This window comes from Leptonychotes weddellii, chromosome 12 (assembly GCF_054177405.1).
Source record: "Leptonychotes weddellii isolate Sample4059 chromosome 12, ASM5417740v2, whole genome shotgun sequence".
In the NCBI taxonomy this organism is placed as follows: domain Eukaryota; kingdom Metazoa; phylum Chordata; class Mammalia; order Carnivora; family Phocidae; genus Leptonychotes; species Leptonychotes weddellii.
In genome coordinates, this window is record NC_138380.1 from 19,590,617 (window position 1) to 19,607,019 (window position 16,403).

General features: G+C 43.9%; 2 protein-coding genes across 4 annotated transcripts in view; one reads left to right on the forward strand and one right to left on the reverse strand.

Annotated features, from left to right (window-relative positions):
• The window catches only part of COPG2 (coat protein complex I subunit gamma 2), a 273,829-nt gene extending 271,441 nt beyond the window's left edge, over nt 1-2,388 (forward strand). For all 3 annotated transcript variants that reach the window (XM_081799634.1, XM_081799633.1, XM_081799635.1), the window contains 4 exons: nt 297-394; nt 1,151-1,289; nt 1,540-1,638; nt 2,106-2,388. In XM_081799634.1, the coding sequence (XP_081655760.1) occupies nt 297-394; nt 1,151-1,289; nt 1,540-1,638; nt 2,106-2,236 (467 nt within the window). In that variant the 3' untranslated portion in view covers nt 2,237-2,388. The remainder of the gene's footprint in view (nt 1-296; nt 395-1,150; nt 1,290-1,539; nt 1,639-2,105) is intronic.
• Nucleotides 2,389-2,611: 223 nt separating this feature from the next.
• On the reverse strand, nt 2,612-16,356 carry MEST (mesoderm specific transcript). Its single transcript, XM_081799644.1, has 12 exons — nt 16,105-16,356; nt 12,393-12,547; nt 10,453-10,532; nt 9,986-10,063; nt 9,722-9,858; nt 9,487-9,545; nt 8,333-8,373; nt 7,725-7,795; nt 7,372-7,473; nt 6,752-6,828; nt 4,812-4,875; nt 2,612-3,911 (listed from the first exon to the last, which is right to left on the reverse strand). Exons 1-12 carry the CDS (start codon nt 16,128-16,130, stop codon nt 3,794-3,796), a joined length of 1,008 nt encoding a protein of 335 aa, XP_081655770.1. The 5' UTR covers nt 16,131-16,356; the 3' UTR covers nt 2,612-3,793.
• Nucleotides 16,357-16,403: the final 47 nt, after the last annotated feature.

Genomic DNA, 16,403 nt, shown 5'->3' on the forward strand with positions numbered 1-16,403 from the left:
GGCACGGCAAAAAGCCCCCCGAGTTCTCTCCCTTGCTGCTTGCTTCACACAAATACGAAAACAGCGTTGCCCATGTCGTCTTTTCTGTGCTATTCTAACCCACGGTGGGAGATGGTTTTTAAAGTCATTTTGTGAGACTGCCTTGCCAGCCAGCCCCAGGCTCTGGGAGCTACCACCCTAGGAAGCAGAGGCTACGTGTGTTCTGCCTGACAGCACAGGACGCTCTCTGCGCTACGGAGGGAGGCCCCGTGCCTGCAGCGGCCCTGACCCAGGCTCGCCTGTCCTTTCTGCCCCAGTTGCAGGCACCTTCAGCTGCACCATGAGGTTTACGGTCCGGGACTGCGACCCTGACACTGGGGTTCCAGCTGAGGAGGGGTATGATGACGAGTACGTGGTGAGTCTCCCCCGCACGGACATGCACCCTGACACCCTTGCACCATCGAGGGACTTCTGCCTGCAGAGACCACGCTGCTAGCGACATCGGACGTGAACTTAGGGGCTTTCATTCTTTCCAAACGGATCACAACTGAGGAGGACCTGGACGGATCCTCCTCTGTAAGAGGAGTGTGTCATGCCCAAGAGAATTGGGATTTACCACTTAATGACTGATGAAAACAAAACTCACTTTCTGATGTCTTTATAACAGGGATAATTAAGAGATCAAACAATTACATGATTTTCATGGAGATCAATGAGTTTTATTTGAAGTATTGGGTTTTTTCTGTTTTTATTTAGCAGCGTTTAGTTTGCTTCTAACGTAGTCACATCATGGACTGAAAAAGCCTTCACAAAATGCAGGGAGAAGTTTAACGAGTATCAGGCTGTGAGTGAATGTGACGTTCAAAGGCCCTGACTGGCCTGAACACGAAGGTTAGGTATGGCAGCATGACTACTTTATCCCCCAGGGTTATAGGTGTTGATCTGAATATAGCTCTTGCCACATGTCCTGTTTTCTTGCTTTCCTTTGCTAAGGCCTACATCATTAGATTTATCTAGACCACAGAACTTAGACTACTCTGGTGGTAAAGTTTGTCCTAGGCTCCTGCAAAGGACAGAACACCAAATGACAAAACCATTCTAATCGGTCCCTTCTGTCCTTGTGGTGTACTGAGGGACTTTCCTTTACTGACCCCTGCTTGTTACCTACTAGCTGGAAGACCTTGAAGTGACTGTGTCTGACCACATTCAGAAAGTACTGAAGCCTAATTTTGCTGCTGCCTGGGAAGAGGTGGGAGACACCTTTGAGAAAGAGGAGACGTTTGCCCTCAGTTCCACCAAAACTCTCGAAGGTGAGAACAATTTTGCTGTCGGTGTATTGCAGGATAAAATCTAATGGGCATATTTATTATTCCAGAGTATCTCTTTTCTTTAAATATCTCATAAACTATTTTGCTGAAAAGGCCAGGATCTTGTCTTCATCATCTAATTGAGTCAACCAGGTTCTAGTCTGGTGGCTTCCCTCTTCAGCACCTGCTGGGACGGAGGCAGACCCCTAGGCTGAGCTTCCCTGATACGGCTGCATCTGTCTTCTCAACACAGAAGCTGTCAACAACATCACCACCTTTCTGGGCATGCAGCCATGTGAGAGGTCGGACAAAGTACCGGAGAACAAGAATTCCCATTCCCTCTATCTGGCAGGTAAGAAACCGCCATCAGATTCCCCCTTTGTTTGGTCGCAAAATAGGAAGGGGTGTGCACAGGCCCTGCTCCTGTCTGTTATCCCGTCGTAGGAGTCCCAGTCTGCAGCCCTGTCAATGTGAATAATTTGTTTTAGCTGTTTAGTTATTTGCAGGCTATCCTTAGGCTGTTTTTTGAAGAGGTGAATTTGGCCTAAAACCCTTAAATCTCTCCTGCAGATACCAATGCCACCTGCCGCTGAGTCCTCCAGATCAGTACTACTGAATACCTTCTATGTGCCTGGTATCATGGCTATACAAAAGATTACTAAAGTTTGTACACAGGATTCAATTCTCACCATAGACACAGATCTCTAGAAAAGCTAAACTAAAATAATAGAAAGGAAATGCAGGCAGAGCATGACATATTTCATTATTCAGAGCTTGTTTTGAGTTCTTAATCTAGTTTTCCTTGCTTTTTTCTCTCAGGTGTATACAGAGGTGGCTATGACTTATTGGTGAGGTCCAGGCTGGCCTTAGCAGATGGAGTGACCATGCAGGTGACTGTCAGAAGCCAAGAGGGAACACCTGTAGATGTTATCTTAGCTTCTGTTGGATAAATGTTTACTGGGCAAGATGAAGTCGATGCACACTTCACTGTCAGTGGGCTTTTAGGCTGGTGGCATGAATTTCCCAGAATCATACTTTTAAAGATTAACGTCTTTGGAGAAGCAAATTAAATATTTGGCCCTGAGCCAGCAGATCAAGCAAATATCTGTCCTTGTGCATGTAAATTTTTTTTTTTTTTTTATTACACTTGGTCAACTTTGGTATGATAGTACAGCTTTGGGTGATCTTGCAAATCAAATACTATCCTCTACCCCAGCTGCTTAACCTCATTATAGTCTTTAATTTAATGTGTGTCTGAAAGCTCCTGACAATGTTGAAAGCTTTTATCCCAGAGGGGTGGTGGGGGAGGGGAAGCCAGAGTCCACTTTTGTCAAAATTCATTTTTATTAATAGAAAATAAACACTTATTCCAGTTTCAGTTGTTATACTTGAAGTTGCTAATAAAAAAAAAAATTTAAAATAATCACTTAATCCTCCTGTTTCGACTAAGACAGTGAAGCTGTGGCTTAAAAAAAATTTCAGCACCATTTGCTCATAGGTCTTTCAGAATTTGTTCATAAAGTTTCTGGAACTTTCCTGTCTGTAAAGTACAGGAATTACTGAGCTACAAGAGGATGTCTCTCTGAGACAACCAATGAGACGTTAAGTTAATCAGTCATCAGAAAAGGAATCTCTGTACATTCGGTACGGTAACCTGGACTATACAACGATCCCCTCCCCTCCAGCTCAGGAGGGACATGCCTCGAAGCACTGAGGTATGAAGAGTCAGACTGTTACTCGCTGTCAGAGTTAGCTAATAACAGTAAATCTCTGGCACGGATGCTACTGGTCTTTAGTATCCTGTGATTTTTAGGAACTTCTGTAAATAGTCTGAATCTAATTCAATGTATTCAGAAATTAAACCTGTTTAATAAGGTTCACTACTCTGCCAGAGTATCTGCTGGTTTAGTATCCTTAGAAAATACATATAATACATGTAGGTAAATCATAGTCTTAAAGTATACTTAAAATACTGCATTATTCAAACCAAAACCTATTTTAACAAAATGTTTATAATTAAAAGCAGCTCATGAAACGAAATCCCAAGTTATGACAAGGGAGACTCACTCTCACTTGAAGCTGTGTTTTTTAGAGAACTTAAAAACGCATGTGCCCTTAAAGCCATTTAAGGACAGGTCAGGAGACACCCTCTCCTCATTCTTTACTTTAGGACTCCAGTCAAGGATGGGCCAGAAATGAGCATTTCTAGGTATTTCAGAAAAGTCCATAGAAGTGTTAAGACTTTTAAGAAATTCCTAATAGCGCAAAGGCAAGTCCATAAACTTGCTCAGATGTGAGAAGAATGGGAGGTGGACTGTTAGGGCCATCCTTAACCGGAGCTTCTGTGGGCTTTTTACTATACGCTGATCACCAATGTGCGTCAGGTGGACTTTTGTGAGAGAATAGTGTTTGGTGGCCAGGACCTCTTTTGGGCATTTCTTCCTAAGTGGAATACACAACAGATAAGGGAGTAGGGGAGGTAATACAGGGAAGCTACTCTTTCCAGCTCAGAAGGAGTTGATGAAGCCCATATATGCATTCAAGAAGCCCATGGGATCCTCTAGCTGTGGATAGTGGCTAATGTGGTCATCCAGAATCGACACTGTGGACCGCGGCAGCGTTTTCCTAGTGGAAGAGAACAGCACGTAGGTGAACTTAAGGCTGGAGGGAGGGGACGGATGCAAGCCAGTGGGCAGCCCCGGTTAAGGCTCTTGTGGACATACCACACTGGAAGGAACCAACAAAGAGCTTATTCACCTTCTACTTTGGAATTGTACCTTAGGCAGATAAACTTGCCAATTCCATTTACGACATAAACAGACTAGTTCTTAAATGTTCATAATCCAACAGACAACAACCTGAGCATATAACACTTTACAGCACCTGCCCAAGCAGGATGACTTCCAGCTCCTTAGAGAAGCATGAGGCATCAAACAAGTGGGCCACTCAGCAACTCGCTATCCAAGTAAGGATAACAACGGACCTTCCTTAACCCTGGGAGCGGATGAGGGGAGGGCACTTTGTTTAAAATTAAATGCACACTATTTACTACTGGGTTGTTTCTGCTAGGCCACGTGAAGGTATGGGACAGTCTTCTGTGACATAGTCAAGATTTCATATTCCAACACCTTCTGAGTAAGTACCTAGAGAAAATAACCGATGAGAAGGCACTTTTCCACAGTGCACTCGTCTGCTCAGCTGAGGTGGAGGAGTTAGCTTTACGATCAGACTAAAGCAAACATTTCTTAAAAGAGATGTAGTTCACTCCATGGTTCACATGATAGCTGCTTCTTACCTGTACACCTAGGAATATGTAGTAACCATGACAGTGGAAATAGGCTGTATACATCAAGACAACGTATAACTGAATTTTTTCATCTTTACATTTCTGAAAAGAAGATTCCCCAATTCATCCTTTTCTACTATGTTTCCTGGATGAACTGCCAGTGAGGGCAGAGACAGTGGCTATCCTGTTCACCACTGTCACCGTGAGGAACAAAACAAAGACCCCTGAGGGAGACTCACCTGTACAGGTCCAAAAACTCTGGATAGGGATTTACGGGATCCAGTGGCCCATAGATAAAATGAACTAGGAAAGAGAAGAGGAACGAATTACTAAAGCTCTCACACCTACTCTCCTCCCTCAAAACAAAATGGTTTTTTTCCCAGTCTAAAACATGCAGTATGATGGTTTGGTTTACGTATATTTGAAATGATTACCACACGATAAAAAAAAAAATTCTCCTTGTGATGACAACTCTTAGGATCCACTCTCTCGACAACTTTGTTAGCTGTAGCGGCCATGTTGTGCATCACATCCCTAGGACCTCTAAGTGCAGGTTTGTGTATTTTGACTACCTTCCTCCAGCTTCCCGTAACCACAAATCTGATCTCTTTTCCTCTGAGTTTGGTGGGGTTTTTCAGATCCCACACAGAAGTGAGATCATTCAGTATTTTCTTTCTCTCTGACTTATCTCACTTAGTATAACGCCTTGTGGGTCCATCCATATTGTCACAAATGGTAAGACTGCCATTTTATGGCTGAATAATACTCCACTGCAGTGTGTGGGTGTGCATCTCACAGCTTCTTTATCCGTTCGTTCATTGACGGCTGTTTCCATGTCTTGGCTGTTGTAAACAATGCTGCTACGAACAAGGGGGTGCAGACATCTTTTCAAATTAGTGTTTTCATTTCCTTTGGATATATTCCCAGAGGTGGAGTTGCTGGGTCATAGGGTTGTTCTATTTTTAATTTCTTGAGACTCCTCCATACTATTTTCCACTGTGGCCGTACCCATTTACAATCCCACCCCCAGTGCACAAGGGTTCCCTTTCCTCCACATCCACACCAACACTTATCTCTTGTCTTTCTGATGATGGCCATTCTAACACGTGTAAGGTGATATCTCATTGTGGTTTTAATTTGCATTTCCCTAAGGACCAGTGATGTTGAACTCCTTTCATGTACCTAGTTGGCCTTTCCTATATCTTCTTTGCAGAAATATCTATTCATGTCCTTTGCCCAGTTTTTAATTGGCTTCGTTTTTTTTTGTGGAGTGTATGAATTCTTTATATATTTTGGATATTAACTCCTTATCAGATATATGGTTTGCAAATATTTTTCCCATGTGTTGATGGTTTCTTTTGCTGTACAGAGCTTTTTTAGTTTGATGTAGTCCCACTGATTTATGCTAGAAAACCTAGCTTCTTTCAATAAGTAGGTTATAAGGAACTTCTGGGAATAAGCCAACAGTCCATTTGGGACAGTTCTCCTGTACAGAGACACTCAGTCCCTCCTCCAGCTCCTCTGTGCCTGAACCAAAAGGACTAAGTCTCGCGCTCCATGTTCTCTTCCTATAAATCCAGGATACCGTCATTACTTAGGTCTCTCTCCAGTTACAACTGACCGCTGACATTTTAAAGCAACCACTAATTTCTGGAGCACTACTGTGTATGAGACACTGCACTGATTTTTTTTCTTTTTAAATCTGTAAGATTGAAGAGACCAATGAGCAGAAACCACCTACAGCCTCTCGATTAGTCATCTAAACCGCCTTCTGTCCCGGCAACTCAGCATGTAACGTGGCAGCCACACGCTGCACAGCGCAGAAGCCAACCCCGCTCCCGCTCCTGACAGTGGTACCAGCTGCCCCTGCAGCAGCATCTCGCTGTTTCAGATGCTTCACTCTACAACGCAGGTCACTGCTCTTCCAGATTTGCAGAGTAGGGCTGCCAGATTAAATAGAAGATGCCCAGTTAAATTTGAATTTCACGTAAGTAATGATTTTTTTAAGTATAAATACGTCAAAATATTGCAAAGCACATACTTATTCTAAAAAAGTATTTGCTATTCGTCTGAAATTCAAATTTAGCTGGGTGTCTCGTATTTTTATTTGCTAAATCTGGCAATTATTTGAGACCCATAGTCCCTCAGTCCTATCAAGATATAAGGTAGAAATACTCACTGGGAATAGTTACAGAAGCAAGAGCTCCCACCCAGCGTCTTCTAAACTTCTTCCTCTGGTTGATGTACTGTAAGAGACTATAGGACAGAGAAGTGAGCAAGAGTAGAACAAGAAATCTTTATTGTTACAGGTATGCAAAGGCATCCTAAAACGAAAGCTGCTACATTCTCATTTGGATCAAGTCGTGAGCATTCCTTGTGTAAGACGGAAAGCTCTCCTCAGTCACTGTTGCTACAGAAAAGACATGAAAAAGAAAGAGACATGTACTAGGCTCCTTTCACAACCATGATTAGACAATTAGAGGCATTTAATATTCACAAAAAGCCCAAAGTAGGATTTGCCAAAGTCAACCGGCCAGTTAGAAACAGAATTAGCATTAGAATTTGCAGCTGTTTATCTAAACTTTGTGTGCCACGTGGCTTATGCTTAAGGCTCACTATTCTCAATTTCTTTCTTCTTAGAAAGAACAGTGCATGACTTCTTGGTTTGCCTCACAGGTCAGAGAGAGGGAACAAGCCAGCAAGGAACAAAACAAGCAATCCTCTACCTTTCCCCACTCCACACCCCCCCCCCAAAAAAAAGAGCTTCTCTGGAAACCAAAGCAAAGTGTTATTTCTTACCTGTCGATAACTAAGTTCCCGTCGTTGTTGCGAATCCCTGCCCACATGTCCCACAGCTCACTCTCAGAGGGGCGGGTGTACGGCCCAAAGACTGGGGTGAGACTGAAAGAGCCCGAGAGAGCAGGAAGACACATGTGAGAAGAATCCAGAATGTCAAATATGACTGGAACCTCACAGGTCACGCAAGTCTGACCCTTAACTGATTTATGAATTCCCTCTACTACCTCCCTGGCAGGTGGCCAACATCTTTGTTTTAAAGTATCAAACCCCAGGATTTGGCCCAGAATTTTAATGGCAACTTTTCACTACATTGTTCCCAGGCTATAGTAAATCAATCTTTGACAATGACTTACCCTCGGGAGAATACAAAAAAGTTCATCAATCGAGTGAGGATGGGTGACAACATGCCTCCATCTTTGAGAAGCTGTAGGTAAATAAGTAAAGATTTTAGAGAAAGAAAACCACTAACCAGGACAAAAGTTTTATATTAGGAACTAAAAAAGGACCTTAGTCAAATGTCCTTCTATCGAAATGTTTGTTTATTGGCTTTTCGTTTTTTGTTTTGCCTACCTATTCTCTCACGGAAGGCAAAACCTATTTGTAATTCCCTTTAAGATTACATTTCTACACTTCACTAAATCCCTAAGCCTTCTAACTGATGTATTCAACTTTAGGATCTGATCTATTCAGCCATCACGCTAATGATCCAAATCTCTAGATAGCTCTATTTCTCCAAATATTTGTTGATCTCTTACTCTCAGAAATGAGGCTCTACCTAGAGGCCGCTTCCATTGCTTTATCAGCATAAGAAGGAAAAAACTAACTTTATTAATGTAAATTCCTGAGGAGAGGATTTTCACGATGGCCCATTATAGCAGGTATGGCCCTTATATAGGTCCTAGCATTATTTATGTTGGTAGAAATCTTAAAAACTAAAGATTTTGTGACTGGAGTAGCCAACCTTTTGGAGAAGGAGAGGACGGTGAGTCTCAGGAAATATACCTATAGGAGAAAAAGAGACTTATGTTAATCATTTACCAACAACTTTAGGCCAAACATAGGTCCATTATCGGAGACGATCGTCCCTATTTACTGTCACCTTTGGGGGCCATCACTGCCAGGAACAGGATTACAAATAAGACTTACTTCTGTCATCTAATTCTCCAAGGAATTCTGTGTTTAACAGGTCAAATTCTATCCCACTGGGATTACTTTCCCCATTGTAAGAGTAGAGAAACAGGGGAAAGATAATGTACATGATCATCCATAATGCTGATGACTAAGCCCTGACTCCCCTTGGCCTTTCTAACCATTCCTCAGAGCACCTAGTATTGTTAACGGTTTGGACTACAAAAGAAACCACCAGATTTTTTTCAGGGACTGTAGGTCCCTGGGCGGAGTGGGGGGGGGGGGAGAGGGGACGAGAGTTTTTCCTTTTCCATTTTTCTAAGGGTCAGTGGGAGAAAGCCCTGAGCATTGCTGATAAAGGGATAGACTCCTGTCCCAATCTGCCCTTATGGTATTCAGGGGACATGTGGATTATTCAAGGATTTACAAGCTGTGCTCCATGGCACACAAAGAAAAAGAAACCCCTCCAAAAGGTCTAATCAGAGGTTCACGAATTTCTACCTGAAACTTGGCACTGCTACCAATTAAGTTTCTGCAACAAACCAGAGGAGTATCAAGTACCTGTGGCTTCATCACAACTATATGCATACCCCAGTGCAGTTGCTGCAGAGTGCAAAACTTCACTTGCGCTCCTCACTACCGAGCACAGTGCTCGCTAGACCTCCCATAAGCCTTGCTATGCGATGCTCTTACAAAGAAGCACTTATTACTACAATACAGCTTTTTATGAACTGTATGTTGATATCATCCGTTTCTTTTATAATCCTATTCATTTTAGTTTCCGTATTTAAAAACATTCTTCTGAGAAAGGGTCAATAAATCTTATCAGACCACCAAAGCAGTTCATGGCACAAAAAGGTCAAGGGCCTCTGGTTTAAATGTGTCTGCCTGCAGTCTCATCAGATCACCACTTAGATGTCGAGGTAGTATCTACCTGTGGCCCTTCGAGGCTGCACTTCCCTTTCCACCCACCACCACGGCAATTACCTCCGTTTGACAGGCAGAGACTCTTTATGGTAAGCCGACCGGATCGATTCTGCTTGAACCTAGAAACGGGTGAGGGAAACACATCTAACTGAGTGGACATACACCAACCCAGCACCTGAAGACAAACTCCCAAGAGGGCGAAGGGCCAGAAGGAACCCAGGAACAATTTACTTTTGCAGCCTCTTACACCAGTAAGACCCGGGACTAGTAGAGAAGCGTCTGTGACCTCACTGACCTATAGAGCAGCTCCTGAGCAACAATGTCTCCGTAGTCGTGAGACAACAGGTTGAGCCTGCGGTTCTGGAGCCCCAGGTGCCGCAGAAGTGCCTCCACGATGCTGGCCTGCTCAAAAATGGAGTAGTGATGCGGTCTCTAGGAGAGGAAAGCCCAGATATACCGGAGGAAGTCATGAGTGCAGATCCATCTGCAGTCTGACCCTCTGGCCTCGTCCACCGCCCCCCCCCCCACCCAACACCGGTCCCATCGAGATGCTGCTTACTGGTTTGTCACTGAAGCCAAAGCCCAAGAAATCAAGGGCAATCACTCGATGAAACCTCAGGGTCAGACCTTCCCAAATCTACAAGAAAGAAAGAGATGATCCGGCTTTTGTGATCCTGCATCTCCTCTCCTCCGACCTACAGCACAGGAATTTCATTCCCATCCTGGCTTAACAAACAGACTTCGATAAAGGGAAAATCTCATGCAACTACCACGGGCCCACAGATGATCCTCTTGGTTTACTCCTAATCTCCACTGAGGGGAAAACTCCAGCATTTTTAACTTGGCAATGATCCTTCCCAGATCACCAGAGTTTTTACTCCCTTACAGTAAATGAGAAACGGTTCTACACTTAATCCTATTTTATTAGGCAATTCAAATACGTAAGAACCTTCCAGTGCTGACAACAAAATCCTTGATTTTGGATTTTTAAAGACAGAGTAGGATCTAGAAATCTGATTTCATTACCTTGTACCAATCATAGCTGGATGTTGGAAAGCCATGTAAAAGCACAACTATCTCAGGACTTCCAACCACACCCACAGAGTCTGGGAAGAAGGAAAGAAATCAGTTAGGCTGACTGCCTATAAAAATAACCTTGGAAATCTTAAAATCGAAGTAACCTGGTATAAAGGACAAGAAACCCTGCCTAAATTAATGAAATAAAAATAACAAATTCCTTTTTAAAAAGGAAGCTTACTGCTTTAGGTAAAAACAGGCATTTGATTATTTTCTTTTATATATTAAAAACTTGTAAATAGCACACTTTATATGAAAATACTGGAAGGCAGTCTGCTTCATTTCACCTAGATTTTTTTAAAGTATTTCTCCATTTCTTCCTTTATTCTGTATTATCAATATGTAAATTGTTTTTCCACAGTAAAAGTAAACTTGCACAGTTAAAAGTATACAATCACGGGGCGCCTGGGTGGCTCAGTCATTAAGCGTCTGCCTTCAGCTCAGGTCATGATCCCAGGGTCCTGGGATCGAGCCCCACATCGGGCTCCCCGCTCGGCGGGGAGCCTGCTTCTCCCTCTCCCTGCCGTTCCCCCTACTTGTGCATGCTCTCCGTCAAATAAATAAATAAAATCTTTAAAAAAAAAAAAAAAGTATACAATCACAACATAAACACTACAGATTCTTTGTACCTTATCATTAAGGGCCTCACAAAAATTTTCTAAAATATAGCAACTCTTCCTCAACCTGATGGACACCTTAGTTTATTTTGTTTGTCCAGCACTTTTATTTCTCCCAGGGGAGAGCCAATCCAGTATCAAAAGCATAATGCTCAAACTATTAACAATTCTAACAAGTATAAAAAAGGATTAAGCAGTATTGACATTTTTTTTAATGCAGAAACATCTTTTAAATTAGCCAAACATTTAAACAGTAAAATGCCTTGCTTTTAAAGTATTAGATTAAAAGTGACACATTCATACATCCTGCCAGTGGCATGAGATTTGATAAGGTTTGCAAAAATAATTAGAAGCAATTTAAAAATATACTTATTCTTGAGAACCCATGCAAATAAAATCATTCCACTTACAAGTAGTATAGTTTGAAAATATATGGAAAAAATAAACATATACACGAAGATTTCCCTTCAACATTAACTATTTAAAACATTGAAAAACTAGAAACAACCAAATGACCAATATAAAGAAAAGTATATACTTACTTCTTTTGAATATAGCAAATGAGAGGAGGTCAGGAGCAATAATGAAAAACGGTTTATGACAAACATTTTTCGTTATTGCTCTTGACCCCCGCCCAAAAGATATCTTTTCCAATCTCGTTTCAGTTTCTTTACCTATAAAATGGGGTTAATGGCATCCATCTCCAAGTACTGTTGTAAAGATATTTAATCTTAAAGATAATAACAAAGGTTGAAAACATAATTCAATGACTAGCATATGGTAATTACGGTAAGTAGCAATCATAATAATTATCATTAGCAAATTAATCTATACAAAGGTGTAAGGCTTAAATCACATTTAGTTATGCATATAACAATCTTTACAGAAAACAATAAAATGAAATCAGGGATGGAGGGAAATAGAACCAGTGGTAGGGCTATCTACTGAACACTAGGGGCGCCCAAAAGAGAAAACGGATATCAATACAAATGAGGCTATGAAGAAAAATTACACTGAAAAGTCAGTTCTACAGAAATCAGAATCTCAATTCCATCGCCCCCACCCCCAACAGTTTTCTTTGAGTTTCCCTGCTATGGAGTTATTGAGGGGAATTAACCCATTCCTTCAAGCACACTACACAGAAAAAGGGATTCTCCCCCTGGCCCCCGACTGAGGGGCAACAGAAACCAACAATAGACCCAAAACGAGTACCTCAGTGGGACCCACGGAACCTATTATACATGGAGGGTGCTCCAACAGTCCTCTTCTTACCTTGGTAAAAGATGCGCAGTCCCTTGTAGGTGAAAAATTTGCCTGACGATTTCCATGAGTGAAGAGCAGGAGAAAGCTGGGGAGGGGGGATATGCAGATAGGCCGCCAGCAGGGGCACAGCCAATAGCCCCACCTGAACCCACCACTCCCTCATCCTGTAAGAAAATCAGAGACCTGGGGTAAGCAGTCAGATGATGCTGTGCATGCTTTTACAAGCCCCAAATTGGTAAGATGGGGTGGGAAATTTCTGTACCATGCAGTGACTACCTTGCCCTCCATATGAACCATGGCAGAAAGTTTACCAAGAAGAATGTAAGCACACCTCTCCCTGCTTTGCAATCGCCATATCTGTTCACCATTCTAATTTTAAGGAAAAAATATATTATTTTAATATGTAATCTTCCTTCTCTCCTTCCCACTTTAATCCCTCGGCAACGCCCGCCCACCCCCACCCCACCCCACCCCACCCCCCGCCGCCACTGTGCTTTTCCTAAAACCTGAAGAGGTTTTTATGTAAAGTAAAAGGAAGTTAAGTATTGTGCACCTTTTCATTGGCTTTTATCAAAGCTTCCCCAAAGAAAAAAATGATTTCCTTCATATTTATTCTAAAAGCTCTACCACCCACCCACCAGCCCCCACCAGTAAAATGTTAAATATGTAGAGATACATATATGTAGTTTTTTACTAATGTTTAAAAAAGCATCACATATCCTTAAGCAGAGAGCTGTTTTTGATTTTTTAATATTTATCAACTCTCTGACCCCAGTGAAGCCCCACTTGGTACTACTCCCTGGATCTGTGCTGAGAAACTGCTCCAGGTAAATAGTCTGCGAAAGTAAGAAGCTAGGTACACTGTGTATTCCACCATAAGCAGCTTTGTCATGACCCAAAGATCTAATCTCTTGAGAGGTCAGGGCAGCAGATTATATTTCTGCTTTTCTTAGACTCTTGAGGTAGCTCCCATTTATTTAATTTCTTAGGATTGCTACCCCCACCCTGCACACCCCTCAAAAAAATGAGGCAGAGCTCATAGGCAACATCTGAAAATTGCTTTTGTCTTTGGAAGGAAAGCACTGGTTTGCACAGCCAACTTTCTCATGCCCAGGACTTCAAAGGTCCAAGTCAGTCTACTCACAACGAGGCGTGCTAAACAGGAATTAGACACAGTTCCCTCTGTTTCTAGTTTGTGACTGCTAATAGTCACCAGGAAAAGAATTATCAGTAGAATGGAAGTTCTCTAAAATAACCAGAATGGAAATACCTTCTAAAATAAAAATAAGAGTTGTCAAGAAAATAGAGCTATAAATTAGGGAAATGAACTGTTAAAGCCCTGGCAGAAAAGGCTCTGTGTGTATACACACCCTTCCACCATCTTGCCTGTAATCTGGCCACAATCCCTATCCATCACAAACTAATCCAGCTCACAAAATACCTTTTTTTTTTTTTTAAAAACTCTAAAACAAGTAAGGCTGTGGTCCCACAGGGGCCAAATCACCACGTGCCTTAAAGACTCTGAGTAGCGCCTCTCTTTTTTTCTGGCATCACTAGGGCACTTTTTTTTTTTCTTCCTCCTTAGTAGCTGTCCAGAAAACAGACCCAGTGATTTGGTTGTATCTTTCAATATTATAAATGATTCCCCAAAAATGCCCCCAATCATCATCATATCACCATTTTTACCCCACAATAGCAGCAGGCCACATCCAGTATCTACTTGAAAAATGAGATGACAAAAAGTATCAGGTTTGTGTATCAATAGCTATCATCTGTCCCGTACTTCAGCTCCTACATTTGCACGTTCACATTTCATCACTCCTTCCCACCCCACCCCTCCCCGGCCCCCGCCCCGCTTCTCATCTCATTCATTCAGGGGTTCCAGCGGACGAATATCTGCAATGACTCAGCAGAGAGCCAGGGAGGGGCTACTAGAGGAACAAGCAGAAGGAGGCTCCCTGCAAGGGGGGTTGGGTGCAGGGGGGTGGGGTAAAGGGGCGTGGGGGGGTGGAGGGGGGTGGAGGGAGTGATGGGGTGGAGGGGGGTGGGGTAGGGTGAGGTGGAGGGGGGTGGGGTAGGGTGAGGTAGGGGGGGTGGAGGGGGGAGAGAGGGGAGGAGCTTCGGGAGCAACGACTGTGCATTTTCCACTCTTGGACACCCCCACCCTCTATACCTTCCTTCTTTTTCACTCCAAGAAAGAAAAGAGGCAACCTTTCAGGAAGCCTTTTTTCTGGTTTAATTACTCGGTAAAAATGCCCTTAACGACATTTTAGGATTTTTAGTAGGGAAGCAATCTGGCAGTCAGTAGCCAAATGGGATTAATCATTTTTTGACCAAAATCTCCATTACTTGATGAGCCACAAGTCAAGAGTATAAATTCAGCAAACCCAGGTAACAAACCTTCTGGAAATTAATCAACCCTTCCGAGCCTTGATTTCTTCGTCTTGTAAAGAGGAAAAAAAATACATTTAATACCACCAAACCTGCCACCTTCCAGCATCGCGGTGAAGCTGTGAACTACTTTGTAAACCAATGCAAACAATTCATGTGTAACATTATGACAGTTTGATCACATCATCATTCTCACTTAGCTTCTCATCACAGAAATCTGTAAAATACTTACGCCTCGGTGATACGGTACTGCAAGTTCTAGTCATACCTATGCAGTTAACTCACGCCACAGCAATACCACGGTCTTCAAATCCTAAATCGCGCCACAGTGATACCAGAGTCTAGAAATCCTAAATCGCGCCACAGCAATACCACGGCCTCGAAATTCTGAATCATGCCAAGATGATGCGGGGGTCTAGAAATTCAAAATCACGCCAGGACAATGCCGGGGTCTAAAAATCCTAAATCACGCCAAGGCGTCACTGGGGTCTAGAAATTCTAAATCGTGCCTGAGCAATGCCGGGTCTAAAAATCCTAAATCGCATCTGAGCGATATCAAGGTCTAAGAAATCCTAAATCACGCCAGGGCGATGCCGGGGTCTAAAAATCCCAAATCGCGCCAGGGCAATGCCGGGGTCTAAAAATCCCAAATCGCGCCAGGGCGATGCCGGATGTCTAAAAATCTCAAATTGTGCCAGGACGAAGACGGAGTCTAAAAATCCTAAATTGTACCAGGGCAACGCCGCAGTCTAGAAATCCTAAATCGCGCCACGGTGAAGCCACGGTCTAGAAATCCTAAATCGCGCCAGGGCGAAGCCGCAGTCTAGAAATCCTAAATCGCGCCAGGGCGAAGCCGCGGTCTAGAAATCCTAAGTCTCACTAGGGCGAAGCCGAGATCTAGAAATCTTAAATCGTGCTAGGGTGACGCCAGGGTCTAGAAATCCTAAGTCGCGCCAGGGTGACGCCAGGGTCTAAAAATCCTAAATTGCGCCACGGCGACGCTGGGGTCTAAAAATCCTAAATCGCATCAGAGCGATACCAGGGTACAGAAATACCAAATCTGGGAGATCTCCAGCTCAATATCCTACTGCGTGCAGGAGTGACATCCCCTCCCAAGTAGGCAGACAGGGCTCAGAGGGCAGGCAGGTACGTCTCCCCACCACACACAGCCCGGGTGGGGGTTTTCCCTCCACTGCGGGAGTCGCGGTCTGGCAGTTCTAGTCACACCTATGGCACGGACACGCAGAGTCCCCACCAGCTAGCCTGCACCCTCTCCGGGACGGCGGCTTGGAGCCAGCCACACCCCCTCGCGCCTGCCGCGTGCACCCACCTGCGGAGGCGATCTCGGCGTACCATGGCCGCGTCTTATCCCATGCCGCCCGGCACACGGGTCTGGAGCACCGCGCGCCGCAGCGCCCGCAGCAGGGCAGGCCGGCCGGCAGCCGGGCACAGCCTACAGCCTGCGAGGGCGGCGCCGGCCGCGGCAAGCAGCGAGCAGCCACCCGGGCGTGCGCTGCGGCACTGCGCGAGGTGCGGCTGCCGCAGAGGAAGCACCGAGACGTGCTGGTTGCCGCGGCAGTGTCGAGCGAGTGGGCACCGACTTTTAGAGCCCACCCGCGCCCCGCCCCT